This window comes from Rhinichthys klamathensis, unplaced genomic scaffold (assembly GCF_029890125.1).
Source record: "Rhinichthys klamathensis goyatoka isolate OS25496 unplaced genomic scaffold, OSU_Roscu_1.1 h1tg000090l_1, whole genome shotgun sequence".
In the NCBI taxonomy this organism is placed as follows: domain Eukaryota; kingdom Metazoa; phylum Chordata; class Actinopteri; order Cypriniformes; family Leuciscidae; genus Rhinichthys; species Rhinichthys klamathensis.
In genome coordinates, this window is record NW_026606629.1 from 4,483,620 (window position 1) to 4,498,761 (window position 15,142).

The following is a 15,142-nucleotide window of genomic DNA, read 5'->3' on the forward strand; positions in this document are numbered from 1 at the left end:
TAAACGGCCCCTCAGTCTTTTATGTTGAAGTGGTTGTGCTATTATATTTTCCAAGTGACCCTCCTGTGTGTTACGTTTTTTGGATTTATTCATTAAAGAGTTTTTGTTGACATCTCCTTCATCATTGTGCACTTTACTACAGCCACACGTTATAGAAGGCTGAACCCAGATAAGATTTGTTGCGTAATTTTTTTTTCTTTCTTCTTTCAATATGGACTTACCTGCCGTCTAGTTGCTCAAAGGTTGACTTCAACCTTTTCTTTGAAAAGAATCAAAAGAATGATGTGACTGACTGAATGAATGATGACTGTTTTTTCCCCATACAAAGTTATTATTTGACCTTAGAAGACATTTTAACATCAAGTTGTATGGACCACTTTTGAAAAGAGTGGCCAGGATTTTTTTTCAAAAATTCACCTTTTGTGTTCCATGGTAGAAAGAAAGTCATACATGAAGGTAAGTGATGAAGGTAAGTGATGACAGAATACATTTTTTTAGCTGAACTATCCCTTTAAGCTTAGTCTTGCTCACTATCTAAAGCAGGTAGACCATCAAAGACTGTATATATACCAAAATGGTGCTCTTGTATTGCTATAAATCGGAGAAACTGCAACACGCAATGTGCCAGCTCTATTAATGCAAGTTGGTGACATTTCACAGCCAAAAAAGATCCATTGTATATTGTCAATAGTGTATTGATGAATTACTGTAAGCACAACTCAGACAGAAGTCACTTTCAAACCAAGCAGCTTTCTGATGGTCAACACGGCAAATCAACTGACCAATCTTTGCTGATTTGAAATATGTTATTTAAATGTTAGTTTGTCAAGCATTTTTGGAGATTTCGCTGTTCTCCGTTCAAGTAAACTGGAGTTGGTCTTGCATGCCTGAAATAGCTGCCCGGAGGCGTTGTAAATATGGCCTCTGAGTGAACTGAGTTTCCTTGAAAGGGACTTTGGAGCATATACACCTGAGTCTGGAAGAGATTGAATGTGAAATAGTGATTGAGTGCAAATCAGAGATGTGCCAGCCATCTCCCTCTCTCTCCTCTGTCTCATCCTCTACAGCGTTTCTCCTGTTAATAGATGTCTTGTATCTTGTTAGCAAACCCCCTACAGGGAGTTTTCGCTTTGTGTTCTGACTTAGAATCTTAAGTCAAACCTGCATTTGTCAAAGATCTGGACAAACCTTTATAAGATACACTAAACAAATGTATAAAGGCCAGAGAATACATCGATTTTTATGTGTACGTGTAGTACCAACCCGATCTCACGACCAATTCGTCCGAATTTGACGAGTGATTAAAAGATGGCTAATTCGTAACAATTCGTACGACCTCACTCGTACGAATTAGTACGATTTTTGCTAAAACGTACATATTTGACGAGTTGCCCAATTCGTATGAATTCGTACGAATGACCTACCCCTGACCCCGCCCCTAAACCTACCCATCACGTGGGTTTAGACAAATCGTACAAATTTGTACGAATGAGGTCGTACGAATTCGTACGAATTAGCCATCTTTTAATCACTCGTCAAATTCGGACGAATTGGTCGTGAGATAGCGTTGGTAGTACATGTGCCACTGGATTTTTTTTTTTATGCCAATGCGCATTGAATTAGTTTTGCACTAATTAGTTCCACAAGGTGGCAACACTGGCCTGGACTGTTGTTTCAGCCCGTTCTCATCCCAAGGCGTCATATACTGACTCTTTTGCCAAAGCGTCTATATCCAACGCACATGGCACCCTTTAGCGTCAATATGAGACGCAGATATATGGCGCCTCCTAGTGGTCTAACCCTAACACTACCCCAGACCTAAACCTACCCATAACCGAAGCGTGTTATATTGACGCTAAAGGGTGCCATGTGCGTCGGATGTAGACGCTTTGGCAAAAGCGTCAGTATATGACGCCTTGGCATGAGAATGCGTTGGTTGTTTCACAGTAGAAAACGAAACAACAAAATACCGTAGACTGCAACAACAACAGACGGCCGCCGCATTGACAAGTGCTTGTGTGAGGGGGTTATGAGATTGCTGCAACTTCAGTTTAAAAGAATGCAAAGACATTATTATATTTATCATAAGTCATTTATTATAAGTCATAACTTCTGGAGAAAAATAGTGCAGACACTGGACAAAGATGAAACTTTCTAGAGCGCATGTGTCGGCCTAGCCTGGTAATACCAGACTCTGCTACTTCACTTTGCTTCGTACACAGAGTCTGGGATAGCATAATAGAGAAGTGTTTTCTCTCTCGCTAGGGGGCGCGTACTGAAGTTTAAAATCATTGGTTACCCGTAAACCAATCAGATAAGTTTGTTTATGACGTATGTTATGCGCCGACACAGCCATCAAACCACAGACATCATGCATCGAACTCAAATCTATGATCGAACTTCCACTGTAAACACTTGATGATGCGAGCGAAATACCCTGGTGAACATGGCTGTAAACGACTTTTTTGATCTGTGAGTGATGTAATAGAATGACTGCTGCGCTTGACAGGGCACAAACGAGCAGAGAGAGAGAGAGAGAGAGAGAGAGAGAGAGAGAGAGAGAGAGAGAGAGAGAGAGAGAGAGAGAGAGAGAGAGAGAGAGAGAGAGAGAGAGAGAGAGAGAGAGAGAGAGAGAGAGAGAGAGAGAGAGAGAGAGAGAGAGAGAGAGAGAGAGAGAGAGAGAGAGAGAGAGAGAGAGAGAGAGAGAGAGAGAGAGAGAGAGAGAGCGAGCCCCGGCCGCGCGCGCGCACTCCCACGTCTACAAACAACACGAGCGCTGTCTTGCTCTCTCTCCCTCGCGCATATTCATAAAAATCAATCGACAAGATAGTAAGAGGTCGGAAGACCGCGGTTTCACGTGGAGCATTTGGAGATTTTTAGAGATTATAGACTCTAGGAACAACATCTCAATGAACAACATCTCAACTATAAAGGCCTGTCTCATATAAGTTAGACGCCTATCTCAAGTACAAGCCGGTGCAGTTCGACGATTTGGGCAAATAAAAGCCCGGGCTATTATTTGAAGTTTTACGGTATTTAAGACCTGGAAAAGAAAAGAGACACTGACCTGTCAAAAGGCTCCCCAGTTTCTCGCTGACGATCGGTAATAGTTGATAAATTAAACTTTTCCCAAAGGGAGTAGGGCCACAACATCACCTCCATTCAAAATGTTTAATACACACTCTTCGTGTTCGGGCTTCAGTTTGCTAATGCCGGGAATATTCTCCACAACAGAGCGAATTGCATCCGCGTCTCCAGATCAGCGGTCGTTTTCGATTTCCCTGACCTAATCTTAAACACGGCGCTTACCGACTACGTCACGGCTTTCAGCCCGCCCTCTGTTCGTTGATTGGCCAGGCTGTTTTCAGGCCGGTGGAAAACAGAAAGATAGGCTGCTATCTCAGACTGACTACAGGAGCGAAATGAAATTAGCGGAAGTAGGAAGTCTGACGTAGTCAGGCTAGTGTCGGCCGCCTGTGTGCGTGCATGCTATTAAATGGAGTATACTTTGATAGGCTAGGCATTTGACTGTACACATAGCTAGCGAACACATAAAAAAACGAAGTATACTTTGGGATTAATGACACCTGAACACCACACTCATAAGTGCTTGTTGAAGTAATTACAAAACCATCAGCAAAAAAGACATAATTCTGTGATTTTTTTTCTCTCTCTCTTGTTAATATTAATACTATTTTTGATGTAATGCAGGACTAGAGACATTTACACTTTTTTGGACCTACTTTATATTTCTTCTGCTGCAACTACACTCACGGGGTTCTTTGATCATCACATTCCTGCTTATGTGCTCAGTTTTGGCGGAATATTTCAAATGCAAATAGGCTAGTAAGAATGTGAATGTTATCTTTTCCAGATCCTGTACTTTTTTTGTCTGCTCATATTGGCAATTTTACAGATGCCAACAGCAAACAATTGCACATGTTTGAAATTAAGCTTGTAAGGTTGTTGTTCTTTCTAGTATTATGACACTTCAGCCATAGATTTGGACCCTTTGTTGATCAGCTAAATGCAAAAATTCAAGGAATCTTGAGCTACTTGTTTTGCTGTGCAACTACATTCGTATAAATAAAGTTTCCAAAAGCTGGGAGGGGTAAGGGGGTTTACAGCGATGACATGGAACCAAACATTTTTGCTTCCCCAAAGATCCTTTCAATGAACAGTTCTTTACAGGAACCATTTTTCCCTAGTGTAAAGAACTCCACTCCACCAAAGAATATGCACTGTGGAATGGAAAGGTTTCATGGATTGTTACGGTTCTTCATGGAACCAGTAGATGCCAATAAACAACCTTTATTTTTAAGAGTGTTTTTTCTTGTTTTTGCCACATTTTTATTGATTGAGAGTTAGGAAAGGAAGAGAAAAAAATGGGATGGGAGCATATATCTGGGCCAAACTATTGAGTGGTGAGCGACCCGGCTGGGTCTCATGTACTGACCACAATGCCACCACTCTGATGTTGTTGGTGTTGGATATTATGTATTATAATACACTGACTACATCAACATCTGTTATGGGCTCTGAAAAAGTCCCCAGTTGTTTTTATCAGTTGTTTTAATGAACCAAAAATCTCTACATGTTTTCCATACGTAACAACAGATCTGGAGCAGAATTGTTGTTTTGTTTCAAGGGTAGTGTAAGATATCATGCGGTGAGCAGCCCCTCTGTTGCTATGACACGTGGTGGTCGAGTCTGTCTTCAAAGTTAGAGATCAATAGAACAGTGAGAGTTCTTCACTCAAGAGGGGGGCAGCAAATAGAGCCTCTCAAATGCAAGCTCACGGTTGGTAAAATGGAGAGCCTCACATCTCTGCAGTCAGAGAGCTTTGTCAAAAAAAGTCAAAACACAGTGGGCAACCTTTTTCAATTCACATTTTAATAGATGCAAATAGTGGGGTGACTTGGCCTCGCATTATTATACCGCTAAATCTAACAAAGGATTTGACAAGTACACTTTCAACTGATAACAACAGCAGACACTGTACAACAGATCTGTACTTTGAATGACCCGTCAGTTTGGGCTCAGAGCTGAACATGTACAGAAGGCATTTTCTCTTTTTGTAAAATTCACTGATGTTACACAAAAGTAACAATCCTCTCACCAGCCTTTCCAAAAGCAATTTGTCTGTTGTATTCTAGCTTATTATATTATATTATATTATATTATATTATATTATATAAAACGGTTAGTTCCAATCCTTGATTCTGATTGGTCAATAGCTGTGCTTTATTCATGATAAAACACGGCTATGACCGCTTCACCCAATGGTTCTATTTATCACTGCGCAACACTGCGGTTCCTATGTTGTTTTTATTTGAGCTTTCATGCATAATATGAAATACTCCGCTTCGCGTCGTGCCTAACAACGCCCTTCAGCCGTTACTTATTCACGATACAGCATAGCCTCTCGTACCTTATTGCTTACATATTATATTATATTATATTATATTATATTATATTATATTATATTATATTATGATATCTTGTATTACTATTTTATTATTATTTAGGTTACACTTTATTTTAAGGTGTCCTTGTTACAGTGTAATTATACATTTAAGTACAGAGAAATATGAATGAACTACTTGTACTTAGGTTTAAGATTTGGTTTAAGGTTAATTGCATGTAATTATGCATGGTTTAGAGTTATTACTATAGTAACTACACATAACATGTAACAAAGACATTGTAAAATACAATTTTGTTGCTATTATGTTACCATTATTATGCCATGTGTTACCATTATTTATTTATCTATTTATTTATTTTTGAGTGATATAAATTTTGTGGGACTCATTGTTTTCCTTTACAAAAAAATTCTGTGGTGGTACCATGGTATAGAATAGAACTAAATTGTGTTACACTTTATTTTAAGGTGATGTAGCTACATTGTACTTCTCAAATAAAGGGTTAGGGTTCGGTTTAGTGTTAGTTACTTGTAATTATGCATCATTTACTGTTATTACTAGTAAGTAATTGTTACTAAATTGAATAGAATGGATAATTCCATGTAATGGTAAGTAATACCACGCTACTTTTTAATTTTAATGTGGTGTTGCCAAAAATTAGTTCAGAATAAGCTAAAGTTCAGAAACAACATCAGCTCCTTTACACTAGTTAAAATGTACTGTGTAATCTTTATGGTTTGATTTACAGATATATCTTTCTCTCTTCTTCTTCTCTGTTCTTTTGCTCTTCCCATAGCTGTATCCTTCATGAGACACAGTGCATCAGCTTTTGGATTTGCCGTAAGTATAATTTTCAGTGTTATTACATATATGCATATATTTGTCATGAAAAATAATTACCCCTACATCTCAGGGATCATATTAGAGTTACATCAATGTCAATGCAGGAATGAATTACATTTTATTCTTTAGGCAAAGATGTCTGGAAGTGTGTGCTATTGTGTTGTTGTATATAATGTTCAGTTACCATTCAATGAATAAATATTATTAAATACCGTTAACATGCTTGTGCTAAAGGCAGCTCTGGAAATGTTTTATAAGACTAAATATATCACTGGATTTCAGTTTGTGACATAGTGAGATGCTTTGAGCATCATTTCTATAGCACTGAAGAATCACTGTTGTTTTTCAGTTTGATGCGACGTTAGATGTTCTTTCCTCCATTATAGTGCTGTGGCGCTATAGCAACGCTGCAGCAGTGCACTCTGCCCATAGAGAATACATGTAAGTAAACAAAAGATGAGCTGTCTGTGGTATGTAGGGCACTGCATGGTACAAAAGACCTGCAGCAAATCACTAAAAAGAATGAATAATACTTTCTCTGTGACCAACATTCATAAAATATATTCCAAACATATTACAATATAAGTCAACAATTCACTGGCAGGGCTGTTCCTTGTAAAGCTAGTACATTTAGAATTGTGGTGGAACATCTTACTTAGAACATCAACACAATGCCCTTAGATTAAATTCCACCAACATCCAATGCAATATTTTTAAAGTCTGAACATGGTTGCTTGTCAAGTCTGTTGAGTGATCTGCCTTGTTTCTGGCTTTCACCTTGACTGTCTCAATTTGAGACGTATTATGTTGATAAAGGTTTGTGCTGCTGGTTTCATCCTAGGTCTGGTTGGAGCTTGTGAATCTCATTTTTCTGGTCGATGTGTCAGAGTGGGAGATTTATATCGCAATACTATAGAGAAGAATTGCAGGTCTCTGTAGGTGTACCAGTGGCCGCTTGTCACACAGGGAATATGAACATGCATTGTGGACAGTTTTCATATTTTTCAGAATGGATTAGGGCTTCAACCTTGAACCAACATTAGCTACACATATACAAAGAATAGGTTTGATATATGCTACCGTTCAAACATTTGGGGTCAATAAGATTTTATAATGTTTCTGAAAGAAGTCTCTTATGCTCACCAAAGCTGTATTGTGAAATGTTATTATAATTTAAAAGAACTGTTATAACTGATCAATTAGATATATTATCTAACTGTTATCTATGATGGCAAAGCTGAATTTTCAGCATCATTACTCCAATCTTCAGTGTCACATGACCCTTCAGAAATCATTCTAATATGCTGATTTGGCACTCAACCAACATTTCTTCTTATTATCAATGTTGAAAACAGTTGTGCTGCTTAATATTTGTGTGAAAACTGTGACACATTTTTTGCAGGATTTTTTGATAAATAGAAAGCTCAAAAGCACATTTATTTGAAACAGAATGTTTTTCAACCTTATTTCTATACTGTCACTTTTGATCAATTTAATGTATCTTTGCTGAATAATTTCTTTAAAAAAATCTTACTGACTGGTGAACAGTGAGATTCTAAATATTATTCTAAATATAGACATTTCATGCATCGTATAAGTTATACTCAAAACATATAAAATAATAAAATTGTATTAATTGAATAATTTTATCGACATAACTTTTCTGCTTTTCTCCATCCACAGAGCATGTGTGATCCTGGGAGTAATTTTCATCTTGTCGTCTATGTGTATTTTGGGGAAGGCCATCCATGATCTGGCCACCAAACTTCTTCCTGAAGTGGTGAGTTCAGTGCCAGGGTGTCATATTTATATGCGCACACAGCAGCCATTGTACGTCCACAAGACCGAAAGGGCATATGAAGTGTGCCATTTGGGACAGGGCCATTATTTCATCTCAAAGGTCAGATGTGGCTTTTCCCAGCAGTCACAGCACAGGTCTTTGTCCGTTAATTAATCAAAGACTGGCACCATTCCAAAGAGCTGTGGAATAATAATTTCAGAGGCGGTGATTCATGTTTTTGCGAGTTAATCTCTATCCCTATTTTCATCTCTTTTACACCACTGATAAATCTCTGAGCACTGATACATACCATTATGTGACATTACTGAACAAGATTTTCTTGATCTTCTACCAACAAAATTTTAATCAATGACCACGTCTAGAGACTTTTTTACTTATCTCTGCATCACAAAATACTCTCTGTTTATGTTGAATGAGGAAACATGTAAGGTAGGAAGAAAAAATTGTGAGATAATGTAGAGTGGAAAAAATGGCTATACTGCTTGAAGCTAAAAACGATTAATTTTTAATGACAATCAATCACTGTTGTCCATTGACGGCCTAAAGCTATCACCTCTCTTATCAAAGAAAATCTAAATGCAAATGAGTATTTTCACTCAGTGTTTATTTCTCTGGCTGGGAAATTGCAGTTCCCACCCTTTTCATCTTCCCAGACTATGAAATGCTAATGAGTGTGAGGAAACAGCAGTAATCTGGTGTCAGACATAGACGAAGACGACAAGAATAATAGGTGTCAGGGATCTGTTATGGTTCACTCCAGCAGCACAGCATGAGGGTCAAGATTAGTTTTTATCACTGTCCTCTGCAGTTTATTTGATAAATCTGTAATGTGTGAAAAATCATATTAAATGTGTCTATTTTTAGAGGAACAATGTTGCCAATTTCCTGGAATGAGTAACTTACATCCAGGGTTGCTATTGTTATCTAAATCATTTTTGCTAATAAAACAAATAAAATAAAAAATATATAAATATTTGATGAAAAACTTAAACTTGACATTTCACCGAACTCAAATAAAATAAGTTTAAGTTCTAAAATTACAAAAAAATAAAACTGAAATAAAAAAGATTAAAGCTAAAAATACTAAAATAACAGTGCTTCCACTGAATGTAAATACTAACAGACTATCTGCATGTCTAGTAATAAAAAAATAAAATAAAAAAAAAATAAAAAAAAATATATATATATATTTAAATGGCTACATCAGTTCTAGTTTGATCAAATTGTAGACTTTAGTAATGTAAGAATGTACAAATAATAATAGTAGGCTAGATTATTTATATTGAAGTGTGTGTGTTCAGTCATGAAACTTTAGAGGGCGCATGTTGATAGGTACAAGCTGATTGGCCTTTGCTGATCCTGGAGCCAATGAAATGGTTGACTCAACATTTAAATTCTCTGTGAACTGGAAGTAGCAACTGATTTTACTTCAGTGTTGTGTGACATATTTCCAAGTGAAACGGAATATTGAATAGAGAGCAGGGTTTTATTTTAGCACACCTCCTCTCCATCTCTCGCTCATAGCAGACTAAAAGTCCTTGCACACTGAGTCCGAAATTTTCGTATGTGTTTTTTTGTATTCGCAGAAAATCAAACCTGATCCGAATTTTTTAATAACAGACGAAAGTTTTGGAGGCAGTGGGTAAACGTGATTAACACAACGTGAGGTCATATTTATTTTTTAACATGCAAAAGAATTTCGGTCTCAGTATGCAATTTTGGGGTCAATTTTGATTTCATGAGGACTTTAAATAGTGTGGTTCAGGGGTTTGCTGTAGGGTAGTCCGGCAGACCAAATGCATTAGCATTGCCATATTCAATAACATGCTAAAATTGTCATATTATAAAGTCACCACTGAATGTGTGAATGCCACCTCTTCCCTGAAAAGCTGAGTTTTCAAGCCTTGTTTTGCCCCATAAGTGCTAATGAAACATCACCGCTGTAGCTTTAGTGATGGATTTGTGCTGGCCTTAAGCCATCTTTTCTTTTGGTTCTCTCATTGCATTAGGATGGATGAATCGGAAATGGGCTTCCACCTTCTTTAATGTGCTGTCCTTTTTTCATTCTATCAGCCCTCAGCTCCTTTCTCAAATTCGTTAGACCTGGCCTCTCCATCTCAGCACCCTTCACTGGCAAATAGCCATCACACTGAATCTCTGAGGTGGCCTTATTGAAATCTGTGTGGTCCAGTTCATCCAAATTGCCAGTCTTAACTAGCCGGTCTACAGCTTAAAAGATGAAAGTCTGAATTTAAACACATTCATTGTCTGTCAGAAGTTACTCAGAGATGAAGGTCTCTGAACAAACTGTCTTATTAGAAATGTAGGAGAAGTGCTTCTGGATGTTGTGTGGGTGGAAAGCTGACATTCTTACTTTGGAGAGAAAAGAGAAAAAACAAGAGAGACAGAAACAGCTGTAGTTCAGATGATACTTCAGGCATTGCACCTGAAAATGTCCCAAGGACTGATAAGAGACATTTTATTATTTATAATAGCCATTTTTACCTTTTGTTTTCCTTTTTCTTGATGCTTTCCCTTATGAAAAGAAAATATATTTCCCATATACAGTATGAATGATCAATATATTAAATGGTTTAACATGTTTAAAAAATACAGAATAATATATTGTTAATATATTACAAATATATTGAATAATACTTAAGGAATTGTCGCTTTATTGAAAAATATGTGACAATATATTTACTAATATATCATAATGTATGTAATTTTATATTCATTAATAATCTTCGTAATATATAGTATTATAATATGTATATGTGATCAGATATGGTACTGCATGTGTAATACACTCACCTAAAGGATTATTAGGAACACCTGTTCAATTTCTCATTAATGCAATTATCTAATCAACCAATCACATGGCAGTTGCTTCAATGCATTTAGGGGTGTGGTCCTGGTCAAGACAATCTCCTGAACTCCAAACTGAATGTCAGAATGGGAAAGAAAGGTGATTTAAGCAATTTTGAGCGTGGCATGGCTGTTGGTGCCAGACGGGCCGGTCTGAGTATTTCACAATCTGCTCAGTTACTGGGATTTTCACGCACAACCATTTCTAGGGTTTACAAAGAATGGTGTGAAAAGGGAAAAACATCCAGTATGCGGCAGTCCTGTGGGCGAAAATGCCTTGTTGATGCTAGAGGTCAGAGGAGAATGGGCCGACTGATTCAAGCTGATAGAAGAGAAACTTTGACTGAAATAACCACTCGTTACAACCAAGGTATGCAGCGAAGCATTTGTGAAGCCACAACACGCACAACCTTGAGGCGGATGGGCTACAACAGCAGAAGACCCCACCGGGTACCACTCATCTCCACTACAAATAGGAAAAAGAGGCTACAATTTGCAAGAGCTCACCAAAATTGGACAGTTGAAGACTGGAAAAATGTTGCCTGGTCTGATGAGTCTCGATTTCTGTTGAGACATTCAGATGGTAGAGTCAGAATTTGGCGTAAACAGAATGAGAACATGGAACCATCATGCCTTGTTACCACTGTGCAGGCTGGTGGTGGTGGTGTAATGGTGAGGGGGATATTTTCTTGGCACACTTTAGGCCCCTTAGTGCCAATTGGGCATCGTTTAAATGCCACGGCCTACCTGAGCATTGTTTCTGACCATGTCCATCCCTTTATGGCCACCATGTACCCATCCTCTGATGGCTACTTCCAGCAGGATAATGCACCATGTCACAAAGCTCGAATCATTTCAAATTGGTTTCTTGAACATGACAATGAGTTCACTGTACTAAAATGGCCCCCACAGTCACCAGATCTCAACCCAATAGAGCATCTTTGGGATGTGGTGGAACGGGAGCTTCGTGCCCTGGATGTGCATCCCACAAATCTCCATCAACTGCAAGATGCTATCCTATCAATATGGGCCAACATTTCCAAAGAATGCTTTCAGCACCTTGTTGAATCAATGCCACGTAGAATTAAGGCAGTTCTGAAGGCGAAAGGGGGTCAAACACAGTATTAGTATGGTGTTCCTAATAATCCTTTAGGTGAGTGTATATTGCAGATATATTTACTCATGCAACATACACACATAGAGAAATATATAATGTAATATATTTCTTATATTTTTTTAAATTATTTACATTATAAATGTTTCATATTTTCAAGCTAGTTAACAAAAGCACAAGCACACCTGCTTGTATAAAAGTAATTAGTCAAGAGACTATCACTGTGCTGAGGAGTGCATAGCCATTCCTTTTACAATATAGCAATTAATGGTGTTTGGCCATTAAGATATATATTCTGGTTTAGCTTTGTATATTTATAGCCTTCATGTTTAAATCAGTTTTTGTGAGTCTTCATGGTATGTAGTCCAGTCTAATCCTTGTCATTTCATGCTTTTTCAATTCCTTATTAAATATTAAATTGGCTACTTTTCGCTTGTGCTTAAAACAAACTGCACTTCGCCTCAAGAGCCCCATGTTACAGATGCACAACTGAAAGACCTATTTATACTTTTATCCCTCTTTTATTCCACTGGCCTTTTTTAACATCTCATGGAGTTTTAACATCTCCATATTGGCATTGCCTGTGCATTCACTCCCAGTTTATAATTCAGCCATATGGACTCTGTATCATTTCTACTGTGAACACCTCTTCTTTCTGTCTCTTTTACTGTCTGTCTCTGCCAGGATGACTTCCTGTTCAGCGTTTCCATCGTCAGTGGCTTCATGTGTGCCATTCTTGCTGTTGCCAAGTTCATGCTGGGAAGGGTTTTGACCAGCAGAGCCCTAATCACTGATGGTACGACACACACACACACACACACACGAACACATATCATGTCAGGTTATTAGCTCCTGGTGCCTCCTTGTCTCTGTCTATGAACATAGCAAATAGCCCAGTGACTCTATCAATGCTATTTATATACAATTACAATACTTTGAAATGATTAGCTTTTAGTTTTATATTTTCAGATTTCATTTTAATTTTTGTTTAAGTTTTAGTCGTTATGTGTTTTTGTCATTTTTATTCGATTTTAGTTAACTTTCGTTTATTTTTATTTCAGTTTTAGTATTAGTCATTTTAGTACTTAAACGTATCTATTTTGGTTAGTTGGCAAGGTAACATTTCTAATTTCTTCTAATATTTATTTCTTATATGAATGTGTCATGAAGATAAAATTCATTATAACATAAAATTGTTTCTTCTTTCTATTTCTTTCTGAAGGCTTCAATTCCATGGTTGGAGGTGTCATGGGCTTTTCCATCCTCATTAGTGCTGAGGTGTTTAGGCATTATCCCAACATTTGGTACCTCGATGGGACCATTGGGGTCCTGATTGGACTCATCATTCTAGCTTATGGAGTCAAGTAAGTGTATTTATTGCGATCGTCTATTTATATACAGAACATACCGATAGTTTCTATTTTCTCCATAACTTCAAGACATTAGTCATCCGCACTATAATGTCTCTAATGTGGATAATTCCATTGTTCCTTTCTCCTGCAGGCTGTTGATTGACATGGTACCACGAGTAAGACAAACTCGAAACTACGAGCGCTTTGAGTAAAGCTGGTTCAGAGAGAAAAAGGCATTGTTTGGATCCATCCATTCCTCTCTGCTCCTGCTGCTCTCTCAACACACACAATACCCAAATACATCCAGGAATAAAGTCTGCTGGCAGCCATTTCAGCATCACGTACTTGTAGAGCCACCACTCCGACCAGCTCCTGATGTCCTCTTTCACTCAACACAACATTTAAGAAGGAAAGAGGAAGGACAACGAGCTGGTCAATGTGCACTCCAGGCACTCCAAGATATCATCCTGGATAGTGATTGGTTTTACGTAAATATAGACTGTAAAAAAAAAAAAGGACAGCGTGTCTCCGCTTCCTTCCACAGTAGAAAAATGAAGCCAAAATATCCCAGTAATGGTCGTTGCAGATTACGTCGTTCGGTGCCCGAGTCTGCGCAGGATCTAGTGATCCTGAGGTGGAGCCGTGGCATCAAGGTCCCGCCAACACTCCCACTCCCGCAGACTCAATCGCAATGGTACGCCTTGATTTCAAAAACGAACTCAAATCAAACTTATTGGAAAACAAACACTTTAACATACATCTGCGTGATGACAACGTTCTAAAATGACAGAGACCATCTTTGGAAAAAAACATATTTGAAATGTAATTGGATTTTTTTGTTTGGTTTGCGTCCCATTAGATTAGATTGAGACATATACTGCAGCCAGCCACCAGGGGGCGATCAAAATCCTTTGGCTTCACTTTTCAGGACTTGCTTTTCACACTTGGTTTTAAACAGAGATCAGCATTTATAATATCATCATGCTTTGGTCACATCCATGAAATTCTTTTATGTCACATTTTATGTTCTTTGTTTCTTTCTATAACCATTCGTTTTTAAATTATGAAGGAAAAATATTCATTTATACTAAAAATTAGGGTAACGCTTCCTTTTACAGTCCTGTTACCCATGTACTTACTATGTACTTATTATAGTAATTAGAATTACTGGGTAATAACTAGGTACTAACCCTGAACCTACCCCTAAACCTACCCCTAACCCATGTACTTACCTTATATTAGCCAGTACTTTCTAGGTAAGTACACTGTAAGTACACGTAAGTACTGTACTGTAAAAGGAAGCGTTACCAAAATTAGATGTCATTTCATCATCCCACCTGTTACCCCAAAACTATTTAATTATAGGTCACACTTTGTTAGGTGTGTTTATATTTTACTGTAGACTATTGTAAATAACCTCTCAGGCTAGAGATCAGCCACATTTCCAGTGTAGAGGTAAAACACATTTCAGTGAAGAAAGCACACAGGAATTTCCGGAGGTAGGCACAAATATACTGTAGGCTAAAGACCTCTCAGAACCACAGTTCAGGGTCAGCAAGATAATTATATGAAATATTGATATTGGAAAAAATAGCTTCATTGTTAACAGGAAAACTCCACAATGCATCAGTGATCTGTCACAGACATTGAATCCTTATGTTATGAGTCAACAGTCAAAACGACTAACCACCGCAAACCCCCTCAAAATGAGAACTGTAAAGGTGTTTAAAAGGTTGTA

At 37.8% G+C, this 15,142-nt stretch overlaps 1 protein-coding gene across 1 annotated transcript in view; it reads left to right on the plus strand.

Moving 5' to 3' along the window:
* tmem163a (transmembrane protein 163a) overlaps positions 1 to 13,883 on the plus strand; it is a 41,595-nt gene extending 27,712 nt beyond the window's left edge. The window contains exons 3-8 of the mRNA XM_056251915.1: positions 6,223 to 6,266; positions 6,619 to 6,710; positions 7,953 to 8,049; positions 12,737 to 12,848; positions 13,275 to 13,416; positions 13,556 to 13,883. Of these exons, the coding sequence (XP_056107890.1) occupies positions 6,223 to 6,266; positions 6,619 to 6,710; positions 7,953 to 8,049; positions 12,737 to 12,848; positions 13,275 to 13,416; positions 13,556 to 13,616 (548 nt within the window). The 3' untranslated portion in view covers positions 13,617 to 13,883. The remainder of the gene's footprint in view (positions 1 to 6,222; positions 6,267 to 6,618; positions 6,711 to 7,952; positions 8,050 to 12,736; positions 12,849 to 13,274; positions 13,417 to 13,555) is intronic.
* The last annotated feature ends 1,259 nt before the right edge of the window (positions 13,884 to 15,142 follow it).